Source organism: Stegodyphus dumicola, chromosome 6 (genome assembly GCF_044657685.1).
Source record: "Stegodyphus dumicola isolate Sdum_Otavi_A_Nest chromosome 6, ASM4465768v1".
Lineage (NCBI taxonomy): Eukaryota > Metazoa > Arthropoda > Arachnida > Araneae > Eresidae > Stegodyphus > Stegodyphus dumicola.
The window spans coordinates 212,500,522-212,519,064 of record NC_140773.1 but is presented as its reverse complement, the minus strand read 5'-3'; the positions used below and the strand labels follow the sequence as shown (position 1 = coordinate 212,519,064).

Here is an 18,543-nt window from a genome sequence, read left to right as displayed (position 1 = left end):
TGGTAGTGCCTAATGGGAGCTCTAACTGACCAAGACTGTATATCCCAGCAGAGTATGTACAAGCTTGTTTGGGAGTGGGGAAGCAGTGTTGTTAACAACCGCATGAATGGTTTCTCTGCAACCCCAGCACTTTGGAGACCTTACTTTTGCTATCACCTTCATGTCAGTTAAAGACTTATTCATTCTTAGACATGGAAAAGTGATTTACCATGTTCTTAAGCATATAATTTTGAAGAAAACATCAGCATAAATCTGCCAAGTAATTAATAATAGAATTTTATCATTTTCTAATATTGGAGTTATTGTCATAATAAATTCATTTTTTAATCTGGTTTCTTTAAGATTCCCACCATGGCAGCATCATGATTGGTGTAACTTTTACTCTATTGATGTTGGCAATGTAGCTTCTACATTGCTGCTGTCAAACACATAGAAAAATCTATTCTTAACTTCTTTTATTGGGTAATCTATATTTTAGGATTATCGTCAAGTTGTGTTTCATTTATGATAACCTGAGTATTTTACGGCGAACGTTTTAGAAACCCTATTATGGTGTGATTGGTTGTAATGTGTGACTGTGGTGAATTTAATTGTTGGGAAAATATTTCTCAGGGCTTATTTCTACATTGGATGTTGGTTATTTTGTGTTGTATACCGTAAAATGACTGCTATTGGTAAGATTAACGTGACATTTCTGTACAATTTGGAATGAATGGGAAAGAAAACATTGATTGATTGGTGTGTAAATGAAGATTTAAATGGCTTCGTTCACCTTTCAGTAAATTATGCAGTGACATTTAAGGATTTGGAAACTGGATCTCATATAAACACTATAGGAAGGGATGTGGGGTGTAATAAAATTTGGATTTTCAAAAGAAATACCATCAGTAATATGGAGGATATTTTTGATTTTTAACTTTTGTGAATTTATGTGGCGACGACAGTATACAAATTCTAGTTTAGATGATTTTAAACAGTTTTTTATGCTTTTAAGGAATTCTATGTACTACACATTGAAGATATAGAAGTTTCTAAATAAGTGGATATTTCCTTTTGTACTGCACAGATTAGATGACATGTATTTCCATTTTTTATGTTATGTCTGTGTTGTATTTTGATTTAAAATGCAGTTTATTAAAATTATAATTTTTAATGTTTTATTGCATTATGTTTTGGATGCTTTAGGAGGGCATCGCAGGTAAACAGGAATGGCACCAAAAAATCACCAGTTTTCGCCAAGGGGTACCCTGAAGTATATTTTCCCCTTTTTATTTTTGTTCTTTTAATCAAATGCTGCATTTACTTTTGCACCCTTTTTCTACTAATTTTACCATTTGAAAATCAGGAGGGGAAAATTACGCAGTTTATATACTATTTTTAAAGAGCCGACTTAAATGATAAACATAGCACACATAAAAAACACATTAACGTTTATATAAAGTATTTCAAAGAACTTATCAATTTCCAAACTGTTTGTTTTACTTCAACGAAAGTATTTTGTACTTGTGCATATATTACATTGTTACCATAGCTTAGGAGTTTCTAAATTGTGTGCTAAAAAGTACTTTGGGAAAATATGGTACTCCAGTTTCCATACATTATTGCTTCTTCAGATGTTAACAGTAACAATAGTGTTTGATAAATTTTAGTTCTAACAAAACTGCAATCAGTAATAAATTTTGTTTTTATTTCTGGTAGTGCTGAATTTCTTCATTTGTTTATTATTTGTGCTTTGCAAAGTTTTCCTCATAATGATCTTATTGTATTTGTTAAATTAAATGTAATCGATAATTTAAAGGGATATGTTATTTTTAATGTATAAGTAATCTGTTACTAGATAGCAGGGGTGATCATGATATAGAATTCTATTTTATACTTTCTCAAATCCAGAACTTGTAGATTACAGAAATTGCATGAACACCTAATCATTATTATGTATCATGTTAAACTATATGGACAGGTAATCTTAAAAATAAATGTCTGTGATTAATTTTTATTGGTGCAAAAATTGTTAAGAATGTAATTTGAAAGAGGCATATATAAACTCTGTTGATTATATGCCCCTCCTATCCCCCCCCCGAAAAAGGCTATCCTTAAGTAACTCTGTCTCCATCAAATTTAATGGTATTAGTCCTGTTCTGCATTGTGGAAGAACTGCTTTAATTTTTTTGATGAAATTAGCAGATAATTTGTCAGATGTCATCAAGAAATCAAGCTATAAAATAGATAATCACTTTCCTTATACACAAACAAAAAACTGATATTGTAAACTTTGGACTGAAGCATTGAGGGTGAAACAGGATGAGAAATAGAGCTATCCAGTTACTGACAAATTAAATAACTGACCTAATGTAATTAAGTTTCCATCCTTGTATCTACTGTTGAAAGTGTATTTAATTTTCTGGGTGATGTTAAGCTAAAAATTAGAATATCCTTGAACAGTGACAGTCTAGGTACTGTGAAGACTGAAATGTTATTTATTCTCATTAGACAAAAATACATGAGAAATTTTTGGATTAGAAAATTTGGTTAATCTTTGGATTATGGTAACTTGGCTATTTTTTCTCGAAAATTTGGCGGCCAACCCTGCTACAGCAACCTGCTAGTTTTTGTTTGGATGCCATTTTGTTTTCACGAAGTAAAGGCATTTTTTTTTTTAACTCAACATTTTTTTCCAACAAACTGCTAGCCGAATTACGCTTATGCTAGAACTTTTATGGAACAAAAATACTTAATCATGACAAAGATTAGGTGCGAAAATGGGAGAAAGTGCAGAATCGCAAACTGCTTGCCACGTTTTTTAGAATTGCACATACACGGTATCCATGTACACGTCGACCTATTTTCACTTAAAAAAAAATCCCAGAATTGCACAAAAATGACATTGCGCACACTCTTGACTTTATGCATGTACACTGCTAAAGTCCTAGCTAGTAACCTTTATTGCCTTACCAAAATGTTGCCAAACTACCTGTTACCATATTCTAAAGATTAGCCGAAAATTTCTTTCAAGGCCATATTAGTAACAAATTTAAGGCTAATTTATTGGACAGCTTGTCAGAGTTCTTTAAATTCCTTGAAGCATTCTTTTCACATTAGCAATTCCTTGCTTGTTAACTTCGATATCTGATATTATGCATACATCAGACTCTAATCTTAATACGCTCACCAGCGGAAAAGTGGAAAATAGTCGCTGAACACTGGTAGTTTGGTCCAAGATTTGAATCCATGAACTAGCTGGCTGCATGGACATTTTCATGGTTTTTCCCATTTGTTACATGTATACGAGCCAGTTGCCATTAGAAAGCCCTGCACAAAGGCATCCATCCCTTTAGGCAGATAGCCCTCGAGTGCTTTGCCATAATTAAAAAAAAAAAAAAAAAGGCCAAACGTAATCTTAATACTTAAAGTGTTACGTGAAAAGTCATTGTCTGCATCAAAATGGCTTGCTAATCATACTGAACTTCCTATTCTTAGCAAAGAAAAATATCCCCAGCAGCCCTTCTCCAGAAATATTTAATTTCTCCCACCCTCCTTCAAATCAAGCTAAACTTAGCAATTATTTTTAAGAAATGCTGAGAAACCAAAAAGGTATGTGAAAGGACATAGTAAAACATAATTAACAATTGATAAATTAAAAAGCCTTTTAATTTTTTTTATAAAATTGTTTGAAAATTTGTGTGTTCTTACATGCTTGTGTACCACATTAATATTTTGAATTTTTTGAAATTATGTCACATTTTTACTCCGAGGTAGTTTTCAGGGTTTTTGAAATGACATCACAGTCACCCTGAAACTATCAAGTAATTTCTTCATTATTCATGCAAACACTCTGAAAATGGCTTGAGTAGATGTTTTAATGTTCTCATGCACACTTAAAAGTTTATTTCTCAAAGTCCAGGGTTCTTGCTGCAAGCTATTTCTACCGTATATTTGTTAGTAACAGGTGTTTAGCACGTGATATTTTTTTGAAATCTTATTGTAATGTTATGAAAATAACAGCTTTTCTAGACTTAATGCTTCTCAAAGAGCCATCAAAATAATTTAATTTTCATTAAAAATGCATAGTAAATTCATCTGTTTATTATTCAAAATAACCACATAGATGTCTTAGCAACATCTACCATTTTCTATCTTCTCACTCTTCCTTCTTCCTCACAAATTGCTTTTTGCTGTTCCGACAAAATTTTTCCAGGTTTAAGTTACCGTGAGGGTTTCTTAAAAGTTTACCTTTAAATACTAGATAATATCAAAGAAGAACTGTACTAGTGTTGAAAAACTGTTATTGTATGAGTAAGTTTTTTAGTTATGTATAACTTATAAATCTATTATCCTGCAATTTGGTTGCTTTAAAATAGTTTGCCAAATTGCCAACATTTATTGAAATATCATTTTCTTTATTGTTATGGTGTGTAATTACTTTCTTAAGATGGCAAGCCAATGTTACGGCAGGGTGACACTGGTGATTGGATTGGAACATTTGTTGGCCATAAAGGAGCTGTGTGGGGTGTAGATTTGAATAAAGAAGCCACCAAGGCTGCTTCTGGATCAGCAGATTTTGAAGCTAAGGTATTTTTTTTTTTATAGATGTCTTTAAAAAAATTATATAAGCATATATATGATAAGAAAAGCATGTGAATGGTGTATTTTTAATCTGGTGTCAAATTTTTCATTAGTCTTTTTGAAAAATAAATGCATATAAATGTCTCGGTAGTTTTCAAATAATTATTTTTTTTTCCATTCATATTCAGTTTTGCTTTTTAAAGTTGTACAGTACTTGTCACTTATTGAAATCGCTTCCGTTACAAGCATATTCAAGTTTATTAAGTGACTGAGTTTGATAAATGGCGATTTCAATATTGCAAATTATGGTATCAACTTTAAATATATTTAGTAACAGTTCATGTAATAATTATAATTGAAAATTAATGCTAAAACTAAACTATCTACAAAAGTTGAAAATTTAGTTTTATATATATATATATATAATAAATTATGGTGTATAATTTATATATAATTACTTTATATATAATAATATATATATAAAATTTATTACATGTCTGATGAAATTATAAACTTTTACAAAGAACTGCCGTATGTTTCACATTGTTCATCAACAGTCTTTCAGTTGCGTTTTCAAGTTCGTAAAACTGTTGGTAGCTTTTCTGATCTCCACCTTTTAATTCAAAAGTTCTTAGAGTTTGCAGTGCTTTTCTCGACTCAGTGGAGGTTGACATATAATTACTTTCGTTCGTATCACTTTTAGTGTCAGTTTAAATTTCTACAGCTCTTTTAAGATTTCCTATAATGTTGTAGTTAATATTTTCACATGCTATCTCAATATTGTCATTAATTGGAACATATTCTAAAAATGAATATTCATCATTTCTCTCACTGATGCATGAAATATCAGAAATAGATTGTGAATCCTCTGTAGGTTTTACTAAAAAAAAAAGCAGATTTTCCAAAGCAGTTTCTAACTGTGTTTGGGAGACTGCTTCCCATGCATTGAATATTTGTAGCCTTTAGCAAAGATATCAACTTAGCTAATCTTCTTTGAAGTTTTCAGAAGATTAAATTTTATTTATTTATTTTTTGAATGAAACCTTTTCTGTAATTACATTTGAAAACTCTTATATCTTGCTCTGATGGCTGAATGTTAGAAATCATATTTGCAGAAAGAAACAGTAATTTAGTGTTTTTCAGAATGATATCATATGTGCAGCTCAGTTATTTAACAGCAAAGCTATTATTTAATTTTTTCAGATCTGTTATATTTCAAAAGGAAATCAGTAAAAATATTGCATATCATGCACGAGTTCTTGTTATTATGGTAAGTTAAAGATAAATTCTTGACTTCTTTTTGAACATAAAGTTTTTGTACTCTATCTATTAATTGTTGCATCTGTATTGATCATTAATAATAGAGTAACTTCTTTTAATTTTATAAAACTAGTGGCTGTTTCATGTCTAAATATTAATGTATGCTCTGTAAAACAGACCAATTTCATATGTATTATAAATTTCATGTGGCTTGTATTCTTTTAGAAGCCCAAGTAAAACGTCTTTTATCCATTTCTCAGCCAAACAATGATCTGCCCCTTCCTTCTTGTGATATAGTTTCTGATAAACGATGTTATTTCTCTTTTTCCATCTTATGAACCATCCACAGTTGGCACAAAAACACCTCTAGAATTTTTTTTTTTTTTTTTTAGCTTAAAACCATTCTAGAAGCTGTTTCAGTTTCTCTCGGTTTCACATCCCTTTTGTGCTTCCTTGAGACATTTGCATTTTTTATTAGTACTTTATCAGTTTTAGTTCTTTGTTTAAGGAAATTGCATAACACTATTTGGGAAATTCTCATTTTAAAAACTGTTTCACTTTGGCTACATTTACCAAATATATTTAGGTACTCTTTAGAACTTGAAAGCTTATCTTTCAGCTCTACAACTTTTGAATTGGAATCGGTTTCTTCATTAAGTTCTTTCAAAACTGAAATCAAATCACTTGTAATTACTGTGTCTGTGAATGTCTGTGAAATCTTGTCACTTTCAATTTTCTCCAGAGCACTTTTTTTATATATACTTACCAACACAACTTTCTGTGTAGAAATATATACATAAGTTTTAAGAAAATATAATTAGAGAAACAACCATTGATTTTACTGTTTTAACTCAAGTGTTATCTGTTGAGATGACATCCTAGTTAAACTCTACAAAATTGCATCAGTTACACCAGCTTAAAAAAAAACTTAAATTCAGATGCAAATATCCTATTAAAGTTCTCGTGGATAACCTTAATCTTAAACTGTCTCCCCTGCTGACTATTCACTGGAAATAAGAAGGCATGTGATTGGTTAACCACAGAGAGAGACAAATGACATGTATGATAATGCAAGGAAGTCTTTCGTGATGTTTTCTGAGAACACCCTGCAGACTTAATGTGTGATGCGTGCCCATTCCTTGTCAGTTGGTGTTCAAGAAAGGTAACCAGTGTTCACTTAATTACCACCTGTTCTTTTGTTCTGGGAAACACCCATGCATTTATAGTCGAAGAATTTGTTTCCATTTCCTCTAGAGAACTGCTGTTGTTAATCATAAGATTGTAGCTCTATCTGAACAAAGAGATTTGCAAATTATATTTGACAGTAACTAGGGAAGTATGCCAACACCTCAGGAGTTTTGGTTCTAACTACGCTGGCCAAAATTTCTGAAGAACTATTTAACTGAAAAATAAATGAACTGGAAATGGCTCATATCAGCCTCGAATGATTTATTACAGATAATCAGACTTTCGCCAATTTGAATTTAATAAATGTTGTTTTTCTATTGATTAGTATGTATCATTTCTTTTTCCTGGAAATTTGAATGCAGTAAGCAGCAAGTACTGTATTGTAATTGACCTAGGAATAATTTTTTAAATCTTATTATTTTAAGCTTTGGGATGCAATCAGTGGAGAAGAACTTCATACATTTCCTCATCCTCACATAGTTAAAAGTGTAAATTTCAATTCAGATGATTCCAAGCTTCTTACAGCATCAAATGATAAGAAAGTTCGAATCTTTGATCTTCATAGGCCAGAAGAGAGTGAGTATTGAAATTGAAAAATTATTGAAAATTAAAATACTGTGGCATACTTGTGTACAAATGTAACTTGCTTGTATTTTACCCTTGTATAAGTGGTCAATTCTGAGAAATTAATTGTATTGTCATAGTTATTAATATTGGCTATAAATCAATTATTACTGACATAGTAACCTCATCAGAACAGAAATAAATTTAAATTGATCAGGTTTCCTATAAATTGTGATCAAGTCTTTCTTTATATAAGATTTTTATTAAACAAAATTTTCAGGCATGAATATTTGGGAAAATGATACTAGAAAATTGAGGCTGTGTCATTGATTATCGCATTCTGAAAAAATTCCTATCACTTCAGTTGTATTAAAAAAGATCCACATATTTTTTTATCTGTACTTTTGCTTGAGTATGGGGTGCTTTAGAATTAGTCTAGCACATGGCTTTTGCATGACCTATACGTGTATTAAAATTCCATGCACTATAAAACGATAAAAATTTAATTTACTACTAGTTATCCTCACTGATATAGATGTGCAAGGGTCATCATACTATTTTTTCATCTCTGAAAATGTATGCAATTTTCTCCAAGTTTCGCATAAAATTTTACTGTCTGCATTGTTCAGAATTCTGGTAATGCATTGTTTTTGCATGATGCAAAAAATGCATTTAAAAGATATCTCAGGGACAGCCATGTGCTTCATCCTGGATATCAGAGATTTTAATTGACATCTGCCATGCAGACTAGTTTTTATGCAATGTGAGCTATTTCATTATTTTTCTGTCTTAGCCTGTATTTACAATTTATTTTTTCCATAAGTGTAATGAGATTCGAAGTTTATGTGCATTGTGTAATGAACACTGAATTTCTAAATTGCTATGCATAAAAATTTGATAAACAATTTAATGTTATATTTTCCCATAATTTATTAAAATTTAATTTATTAGTATAACTTTCAGTTTGTGAGACTGTTAAGCTGACATTATCAACATGTTTTTAGTATTCACATTTCAGGCTCATGATTTATCTTTAGTACCCATCCATCATAGGAATATTAACAAATGGTTAAAATATTTTTCATTTTTGCTCTTTTGTTCGCAGTATTGATATGTGTATTAATCTGCTGTCGTTGTGCTCACTTGCAAGCTCTCAACTGATACAAAAGCTTTTTTTTTTTTTTTGGTTATAATGGAATAGAATTTGTAAATGTGATAAACTGCTAAAGCAGATGTAATGAACTTGTGCAGAGCAGTGAAACTATTATTTCCCCAGAGTTCCATATCAATAAATATCCCAAAAGGTATTATGTTTATACATCTCTCAACTAAGGAAGATAAATCTTGTACTCACTTTTTGGTCTTTTAGTGTTATTAATAAGTTCAATTTGAAAGTCTGAATTATATATATTTGTGTATATATACTGTGTATTTTAAAGATCTGTATTGGAGATTTTTCCCTGAAAGGGTGGTTTTGTTATTCAGTCAAAATGTTATTCTGTATTAAAAAAATAAACATTTTTATGAGTAGATTTTGTATTTTTTGTTTGGAATAGCTATATATCTGGTTCATGTTTTTTCAACCAAGTTTTGATTTGCACACAAAATTTAATCTTTTGAAGGGTTTTTTTTTTTTTTTTTTTTTTTTTTACTTTTTCTTACAGTAATTTGATAATAGTTGGAAATGAATTTTGTGAGAGTTATCAACAGATCTAAAACTGTATTTCTATAATACATAATTGTTTTTCTTTCTTAGTGTCTAATATGTTTTCAATATTCTTTTGTACCTCATGTTCTAGGTGGTGTGTGCCTGAGTGGACATACATCTGCTGTGAAAAAGGCATTGTTTCTTCAAGATGAAAAAAGGATTGTTAGTGCTGCTGATGATAAATCTGTTCGGTACATATGAATTTATATTCAGTAAATACTTCTATTCTTAAAAAGTTTGTGGAAAATATTTGTTTGAAATGTGAAGCAGTATAACCTAGTCAGCTTCAAAGTGACATAAATTGCAACTCATTAACCTTAGTACTCGACATTCCTTAAAGCATTGATAGATTGCCTCTTTCTAGATATATTGCTAGATGTTTCTAGTATTGTTTTGCAAAATGGTATTATCTGGAAATATTATTTCATAGATTTTAATAGAAACATTTATATGAGAGGAACAGCAAGGTCAGTTGAGAAATGGAGCAAATAAGATGTTTTTTGGAATATTTAATCACTCCAATAGTTCTTGAAATATAAACTATGGGTTTTCAGAGAAAGATTCTTTTAAATGGTCTTTATATAGAGAGAGAGGAGGTCATCTAAAGCAGGTATCATCTTTGAAGCAGAAATTTCAATACCTCTGGAAACACCTTTAAACTGTTTCTTCAAAAACAGCACTTTGTTCATATACAGCACAAATTTTACCATGAATCTGACTCTTTTTTTTTTTTTTTTTTTTCTCCCTGTTAAAAAAAATAATACAAGAGCATTATGTAGTTATAATTAAGAATTTTTAAACTCTTGGCAATATGGTACAAAGTCCAAAATCCAGACACCCAGGATCTGGAATGATCTAAAACCCAGACTTTATTTTCAAAGAAATTCTTATATGCTTTACGCATGTGCATTTGATACTTTTTTGTAATAAAACATGGGGAGAGTCCCAATTGTTAATTTCACTTCAGCACTGATACCTCCATATTGATGAAACAATCATTTCTCTCAAACCAAAATATTCTATTATGAAAGGAAATAAAATTTACAACAAAATTTAATATTTATTTGTTTGCTTTATTAAACATTTTATACATTTTGCTAAGACTTTAATTTTATAAACATAATTTCTTCTTCAGTTAGAAGTTCCATTCTTCAAGTCTTGTAATTGCCATTTTGTGGATTCCATTAAATCGTCAATCAAAATTTTGTTCTCAGCAGCTATCTGTCACTTTTTTCTTTATCAGTTTTCAGGATTTAGAATCGTACTACAGAATTTTCTGTTTGTTGATTGATAATTTGGGCATTGTCATCACAATAGAAAACTTACATCATCTTCATATGGTACCATATCTTCACACTTTTTCACAGATTGCATTAATTGGAAAATTTTGCTTTTTGTTTACAATACCCAAAAAGCTTCAAATTCATGGCTGTCATCATAAAATGTAGGTTGCGCTATGCACTTTTGCATTGTGTCATGAAACTGGCAACTAGAGATGTGTTGTTTGGCTATATTTTTTCTTGCTTCTATTGCACAGGGAGAAAGTTAAGCCTGAATTGTATTAATTTAGTTATTCGTTGTACTTACATTGATTTCCTGCATATGTTTAAGGCTTATCTGAAAAAATAAAATACCCATACATACTGAAGGCTTCTCTGAACAGCAGATCAGTTATTCTTAATTCATGTAGCACTAAACATAATCTTTTGATATTTGAATGTCATTTGCAAAATCTGTTTTTTGCATATGGAAAATTTCTGTTATATTTTTCCCCATCAGCACACTCAACACTTCGCAACGCAGTCAGCTGAAGTCTGTAATCATCATCAAGCATGATATCAGCATAAAAAGTTACCATGCTATTCGGTATTCAGTTAATTATTTTTAAAAAATTTGTTTTAGACATCATTTTGTGGCTAATTTCTGAAGCTGGCATGATAGTCATGTAGTAATGCAAGCAAAAGATGATTTGCCAGGTTGGCATTGGGGATATAAGCTACTCAGTATATACAGTCAAAAGTCTTTAATCCGGACTCGTCGGGACTTCAGCGATTCCGGATTATCAATTTTTCCGGATTATAGATCATCAGTTTAAATCTGGTAAGATGGCACGCAGAAATTATAAAATTAAAAATATGAAACCGTAATTTATAAAATAATGAGCAATTATGATCTAAAGGGTATCAAAATTTACCAAAAAAGAAGCCTAATATTTATTTGTTTACTTTATTAAACATTTCTTTCAACGCGCGGATGCGTAAAGCATACCTTACTGCAACCAGGAAACTATTTGATTTGTATTCGTGATATTTATAATGATGAGGAATTTGATTTAAATCATATCAAAGAACGGAGTACATCGAAATTAAATACTACATTTAGTAAGGAATTACAAGTGGAATAAAATAAAAACATCTGCCCTGAAGATAACGATAGTGTTGACAAATCAACTTCCAGTTCATTGCGCGCTGCGACGTCCCCCCCCCCCCACGCAGAGCAGCGTGAAATTGATAAACAGATTTCGGAATGGTTAGATAAACAAAGAATATGCCTTTATCCATTTTTTGTAGCAATTTGTTTTTTGTTTGATGGACATCGAAACATACTTTCATTTTCTAGATCCTTTGGGAGCTCCAGCATCGGAAATTCTATTTGACATAATCGAAAGTTCAAGCTTACTTTTAGAAAATTGCTCTTACAGTCTGCAAAAAATAATAAGCCGGATCCAATTCGAAGATTAAAGAACAACGCAATCATCAACATTAACTGAAATAGATAATTAGATAATTTTAGCTTATACCGTCCGTTATATATTAAACGCGCACACGAAAACGTGTTCTGCACTTGCGCAGACGCATATGCGCAGTCATAAATGTCTTGCGTGCACGAGTAAAACGCCTATGCGCATGCGCCAGCGGCGCATGCGCAGAAAGATTTTAGCTTTGAGGTCCGGATTATAGATCATTCCGGATTATGGGTGTCCGAATTAACGACTTTTGACTGTATAAAATCAATAATGAACTTTGATGCAGTGTTTTTTGAAATGTATGTCAAACAAAAAGCAGCTATGGGGCCAAATTATTGATTATACAAATTTTTGCTAATAAATTGTTTCTTCTACATAGAAATGTTTCATTTAATGCCGAAGTAAAATTAATCCCTTCACGTGCTTTTTTGGAGAAAAAAATGTCTACTGTGCATATGTGGAGCAATAAGCATATGCTAAAGTGAGAGACAGTACTCTTAAAATATAATTCTTCTTCACGCTTTTCACAAAAAATTTTTACCCCACTTAAAAAAAAACTGCTGGTTTTCTAAAGTTTCAGATCCACAGGCATTCTGTTGCATATAAAAGTGTCACAAATATATACATACCCTCAACAGTACACATATAGTTGCTAACTAATATTTATACTAATTTAATAACTCAGTATTTTCTCTTATTTAAAATATATGGTGTTTTGCAAGCTGTAGGTTTATCAATTTAGTTAATTTTTTTATAAGTATCATATCTAAATTTATATGTTTCCTTCTAAATACTGATGGGATAGTTTCATACATTCGTTTCAGGGTTTGTACAGTCCTTAATTTTGCTAATTTAACATTTATGTCCATTTTCATTCAGAATTAACATTTTGATGAATGTGGAATTCAAACCACACATCTGATAACAAAGCTATCCCAAATTTGCATTGTAAACAAGGAACAGTCAGACATCCTGAATGAAATTTTCAGATTGACTCGTTGGTTGTTCATTTAACCTTTGAAAACAAGTGCTATCAATGAGAATACCATCTGTTTGCATTGTTGGGGGGGGTGAAAGTTTCGTGGAGTCCAACCATCACCATATGATTGTGTGTTGACATACCATGACAAAAGTATGTTTTTCAAAATGGTCAGTTTTTTTATTTTCAGAAATATCATTTCCACCCACTGTTTAGTTTGGTTTGTTTGATTTATTTGATTATGGCAAAATGCACAGGATATCTGCTTAAGACAAAGGATGGTGTTTAAGGGAAGCTGGCTCATATCTATGTTATAGGATTGTTCCGAAAGTAATTTCGTTTCTTCCCAGCCTACGGTTTAATTGTATTTTTTTCACAGCCAACTTCTCACTTAAGCTGCGTAATCATTTCGAAAGCTGATGTAGCAAGGCTTGTGAAAAAGTTTGATTCTACACAGTAGCTTTTGGTTGGGGCCCTTTTAAGTATGGAAAGTGAAAAGTAGGATTTTGGGCATATTTTACTTTTTTACTCTCAAAAAGGTAAAAATGCTGTTCAAGCAAGAAAAAATTATCCGATGTTTATGGAGAAGATGTATTGACAAAATGCCAGTGCCAGAACTGGTTTGCAAAATTTCGATATGGCAGTTTTGATCTTGAAGATGCACCACATTCTGTAAGGCCAGTGGAAGCTGAAGAAGAGCTTAAAAACATGAGAAACCTATGTGTTTTGAATTATCATGAATGGTCAAATTCGATAAGTTTAATCTGTAGCGATCTCATGAGTCATTATTCGCCGGTTTCCACTCAATTAATGCCTTTATTATGTGTTGATCAGCGTCAGCTAGCCTTCCAGAACATTGTTCATCTTTAAGATCAAAATTTTACAAAGCAGTTTTTGGCACTGCCATTCTGTCAGTACATCTTCTCCATACACATTGGATAATTTTTTTGTGTGAGTTTGGCTGTGAAAAAAAATACAATTAAGCCCTCAATTGGGAAAGAAAAATTTACTTTCTGAACTACCTAATACATGTGAGGAAAACACCCATGCAGCCAACTCGTTTGTCAAGATTTGAACCCAGGTCAAACTACAGTGTTCAGCAACTTTACTGCATGGCTGCTGATGATCCCCCTTCACCAGTAATTTGAGTTATCTAAATATGGGAAGAGCCACATGTTTGTGCTATCAATGTTAAGTATCCCCACTCCAAAGCCACTAAAAACAATCTGTTAATACATCTGTCAACTTTTCGAAATCTTTATGAAAACTGCACTAGTTCTTTTTTTCTATAGCACATGGAACTGTGTATCAGAAATTCTAAAGATATGCTCACTTTAAAATTATTTTATGACATTGCTATTGAACTGAATTTTATGGTTTAAGTGCAAAGAACATGATATTTAATAAATAAAGGTAACACACAAAACGTTAAAAAAACGTTCCTTTGGACTTAATTTAAAATCTGAAACCTTTCAGTTCCCCTCCCCCCAAAAAAACCTTATTGTACTCATACAAAGTTGGCATGTATAAGAATTTGTCTTTTGATGCAATTTTTCTCTCTGAGTATAGGGTAAGTGGCTTGAAAGTGTCTAAGAAGATTTGAAAGAAAGAATCAATTATTGGCTGAAAAAAAAGGGCCTGTAACAAAATGGAAAATGTGTTCATGGCATTAATGCAGAGTTAATATATTTTGCAGGAAGGTTATAATGTATAATGCATTTTGGTTGCTTGGAGAAGCAGTGAAATCAAAGTTAACATATATTCCGACATATAATGTGCACATATAACATAATATAATGCCGGATATGAAAATGATAGATTTAAAAATAAGAAAAAAAAAAAAAAAAAGAAATATACAAAAATTTGATTTCTACATGTAACTAAATGCTGTTTATATAAAAGAAATGACATACCTTACATGTTCATTATCGAATAACATGAAAAGTTATTCTTCTTCCTATATCTTCAGGCAGATCATCGAATTCTGTTTCATCTTCATCATCCCTATTACCTAAATCCGTAAATAACCTGTTTCGTCTAGATTATTAGATATACTTAATTTTTAAATGACTTTTGGTTGGATTCAATTTCATTCCATGCTTTTCGTATCGACTCACACACTATTTATAGCCAGATGTGTCACATTTGGCCTCCTTTGTGTTTTTTCAGCTTCTAACATCCACATATTCCACTGTTGTTTTAAATTCATACACACATCTAAAAGCTGAACTAATATGACATTAATACTGGAATAGCTGCCCTGTCTGCATTCACAATGTTATGCTTTTGCCAAATATTTCTTAGCCATAATTTCATACGTTTTTCTTCCATCCATCTTTTCTCATGAATATGAATAAAAATATCATTTGAGAAATTACACTTTGGTGTTGTCTTACTTTTAAAAATAACCATGGGTTTTAATTTTGTACCATCCGTTGAGAAAGAAAGCACTAAGGTGAGGTGAGATTTTTCGTGACCTTTTGTTTTTAGTGAAACGTTTTTGTTCATTTCACATCCATTGTTGTATTTCCTGTCATACCAAGCATCGATATTTCCAATATATGACAGTACTCCCCCAGCCCCTTCATAGATCAATACTTGCGAAAACCTCAATTTGTTATCCAAATCTTTCGGAAGAGTTTGCAAAACATTTTTTCCCCCTATAGAAGTAAATTATTTAGTGCCATGAAACAAATACACAAACTCAAAGTTGCATTAAAGTTTTTGCTTTCATTTCAAATCCCCCCCCCACACACACACACACTTCAAAGCAAATAAGCATAGTCTGTTTCTTGGTACAATTAATCCATTTTGGTCATTTTCTGAGACCCTTTTCACACTTTCTTCTAGGATAGGCCATTTTGTTACCCCTTTATGCAAAGCACATTTATACTTCAGCATATTAATTATTACAATTTCATTTTTCTTCCACTCACGTATGGAGCTTTCACCAACACCATTCTTGCTGCAGCACGATTTCCATTTTCTTTTGCAAATTGAATGACTTTGCATTTGAAACCAGCACTGTATTTGTTTTGTTTGGCAGGAGCCATATGTACTGCTGAAAGAAACACTAGATCAGCTTTTAATTCAACTAAAGCAAATGCAGTTTAGCAAAGTCTTTGATAATCACTTTAAAATCACAGCTTCAAATGACTACAGAAAATAAAGCATCTGACTCCTAATTCCACAAATTCATTCGGGTCGGAAGTGCATTCTTATCAAAAATTATGTCCCACTTTTCTTGAAAACTGTGCACATCTGCATTGAATACAACCCACCCTCTTTTCAAAATTATGTGTTTCCTAGCAATTCTCCACATGCCCGTTGTTTGCCTTATTGCTTGTAAATTCAGTATACCGATGTTCGAATAAATGTCTTTAGGGGACAGCAATATCACACGCATAGCCTTTCAAGTTTTTTCATAAAGAAAAGGGTACATGTTATGTGGTAAATATGCCTAAAAATTAAACATTGTAGTTTGAAGTTATAGGTATGCATTATGCAATAGAATATGCGCTGTTTGAATTTTCTACTTTTGATCCTAGGAATTTTCCTCTTGACACATTTTATCTATCCTTTATTTTATGCTTTTTACCTTGTATTATCAGGTTCAATGTTTCTTCTAACCTTCTTCGGAAACATACAATGACCTGACTAGGAACAGAGAGCTTACTAAAGCTATGTTTACTAATTGTAGTAAGTAGACAGGATACAGACGAAGGGTATACAAAACCCTTTATTTTTCTTTATATACAATGACTTCCGTACTTCGGAATACAATGACCCTCCACTCGGGGTCTAACGTAAAAGGTATAAAAAATAAAACTAAACTCTAATTTAACTTTAGAATAACACACGTGGAAGATTGGCCTTATAATAACAGGAAGCGTATGTAGCACAGAGACTGTGAACACTACAATACGTTTAATTTATTAAGAGGATTAAAACCTCTGGCCTGGAAGGCAAATAGCAACTGCGTAACTTCTAAGGTAAGCGGCCTGCTTCGAACTCACTGCTTCCTCTCTTTCGCTTGGCAAAAAGGCCACACTTAAATACTTGGCGTTCGCCAGACAAACTTTGCATAAAAACCTTCACGCTTATAATTCTGGCCGGAAGTAGAAAATAAGAAGTGGTAGTAAAGAATTAAAATAAAATAAACGTTAGTAAAACTTAAGATCCTTACATACTTCCCGCCAGAGTTAATTAGTTTGAAACTGAGGTCTAAAACGACCTTGTTGAAAACTTTTACCTCTAGAATATAACGCGAGGCCAACCTTTTACAATCATAACTTCGTTAGAAACTAGAAAATTTAAAAGAAAGAAATTTGTTACAATAGCAGCTCCCAGGATCTACAACAATCTTTTTTTTTTTTTTTTTTTCATCTGTACTGCATCTAAACAGGAGCTTTATTCAACTCTGGTTCTTTCCAGAGATCTGGAAGGAAAACTAGTTTAATGAAATGTTACACAATGACATTGCAAATAACATATAGAATATACTTCTCTTAACATTCTTATTTCATTCATGACTATTTTAATTATCTCTCCCTGTGCTCTCTGACATGTGTTGTAAAAGAACACCAAACACGAATGTGTTTATGTCTATGTGTTCAACACTTCCTCCTACAATCAAAACACTAACGTGTTAAAATTCAACATAACGAGACCTCTTAACACACCCTACTTTCAACTCTAAACCCTGAGGTACTATTCTAAAAGTGGCTAACTCTAAAGTGTAGCGTCAGAGAGCCTAACTACATCATTCAACCTTTAACATATGTTCGCCATGATTTAGTCTTTACAGTCACACGAATAGCAAATTTTTAACATTACTTTCACTTTTACCATATCACGGTATTTCTTAACATTTAAAATAACAGAACACATGTATATAAGAACATATCAACATGCCGTTAATTTTACACATTTGAAAACATACATTAGTAGTACATTAACTTCTATTCTTTTCAAAGCAAGTGCCAATTCTTTCTACATTGAAATAATACTACATTTCAAAAAGTCTTTCAGACTAAAACTTCTTTCTTGCTAGAATGTTTTAAATAAAATTTATACAATAACTTTTTACAATATTTAAGTCTTTACACAACGCTATTATACATCAACTTTAGTTTTACGCGCGAGTAATTGAAAAACATAATAAGAAAATCGGTCACAACTCATTTCTCGCCCTTTTGGCGATAAAGGTAGACCTCGCATGAGGTAAAACTTCTTGAAATCTGCCACTTGCAGTAAGAATGAAAGATTAACTTAAGTTTGCAAAGTAACATAAAATTTTACTTATCTTTGTAATATTCGGACATCCTTTTCTGGGCCCAGTCTTTAAAGGTACTGCAGACCGTAGCCTGGTTTATCCTCCTTCTTGTACGGGCTCGCCCATCAGTGCTTTCCTCTGGAAGCTTCCGTTTTTCACCAGTACGGCCACCCTTGAACACCTTCCTTTTCCCCTCTGCTTGTGGTCTTGGCGGAACCGGGAAACTTCTGTAGTGATCCTGCTTGGACCTCGTTGTTGGC

General features: G+C 31.9%; 1 protein-coding gene across 2 annotated transcripts in view; it reads left to right on the top strand.

The window, feature by feature from the left end:
* The window catches only part of wmd (serine-threonine kinase receptor-associated protein wmd), a 33,157-nt gene that overhangs the window by 5,288 nt on the left and 9,326 nt on the right, over positions 1 to 18,543 (top strand). For both annotated transcript variants that reach the window (XM_035366381.2, XM_035366384.2), the window contains exons 2-4: positions 4,430 to 4,569; positions 7,437 to 7,587; positions 9,375 to 9,474. In XM_035366381.2, the coding sequence (XP_035222272.1) occupies positions 4,430 to 4,569; positions 7,437 to 7,587; positions 9,375 to 9,474 (391 nt within the window). The remainder of the gene's footprint in view (positions 1 to 4,429; positions 4,570 to 7,436; positions 7,588 to 9,374; positions 9,475 to 18,543) is intronic.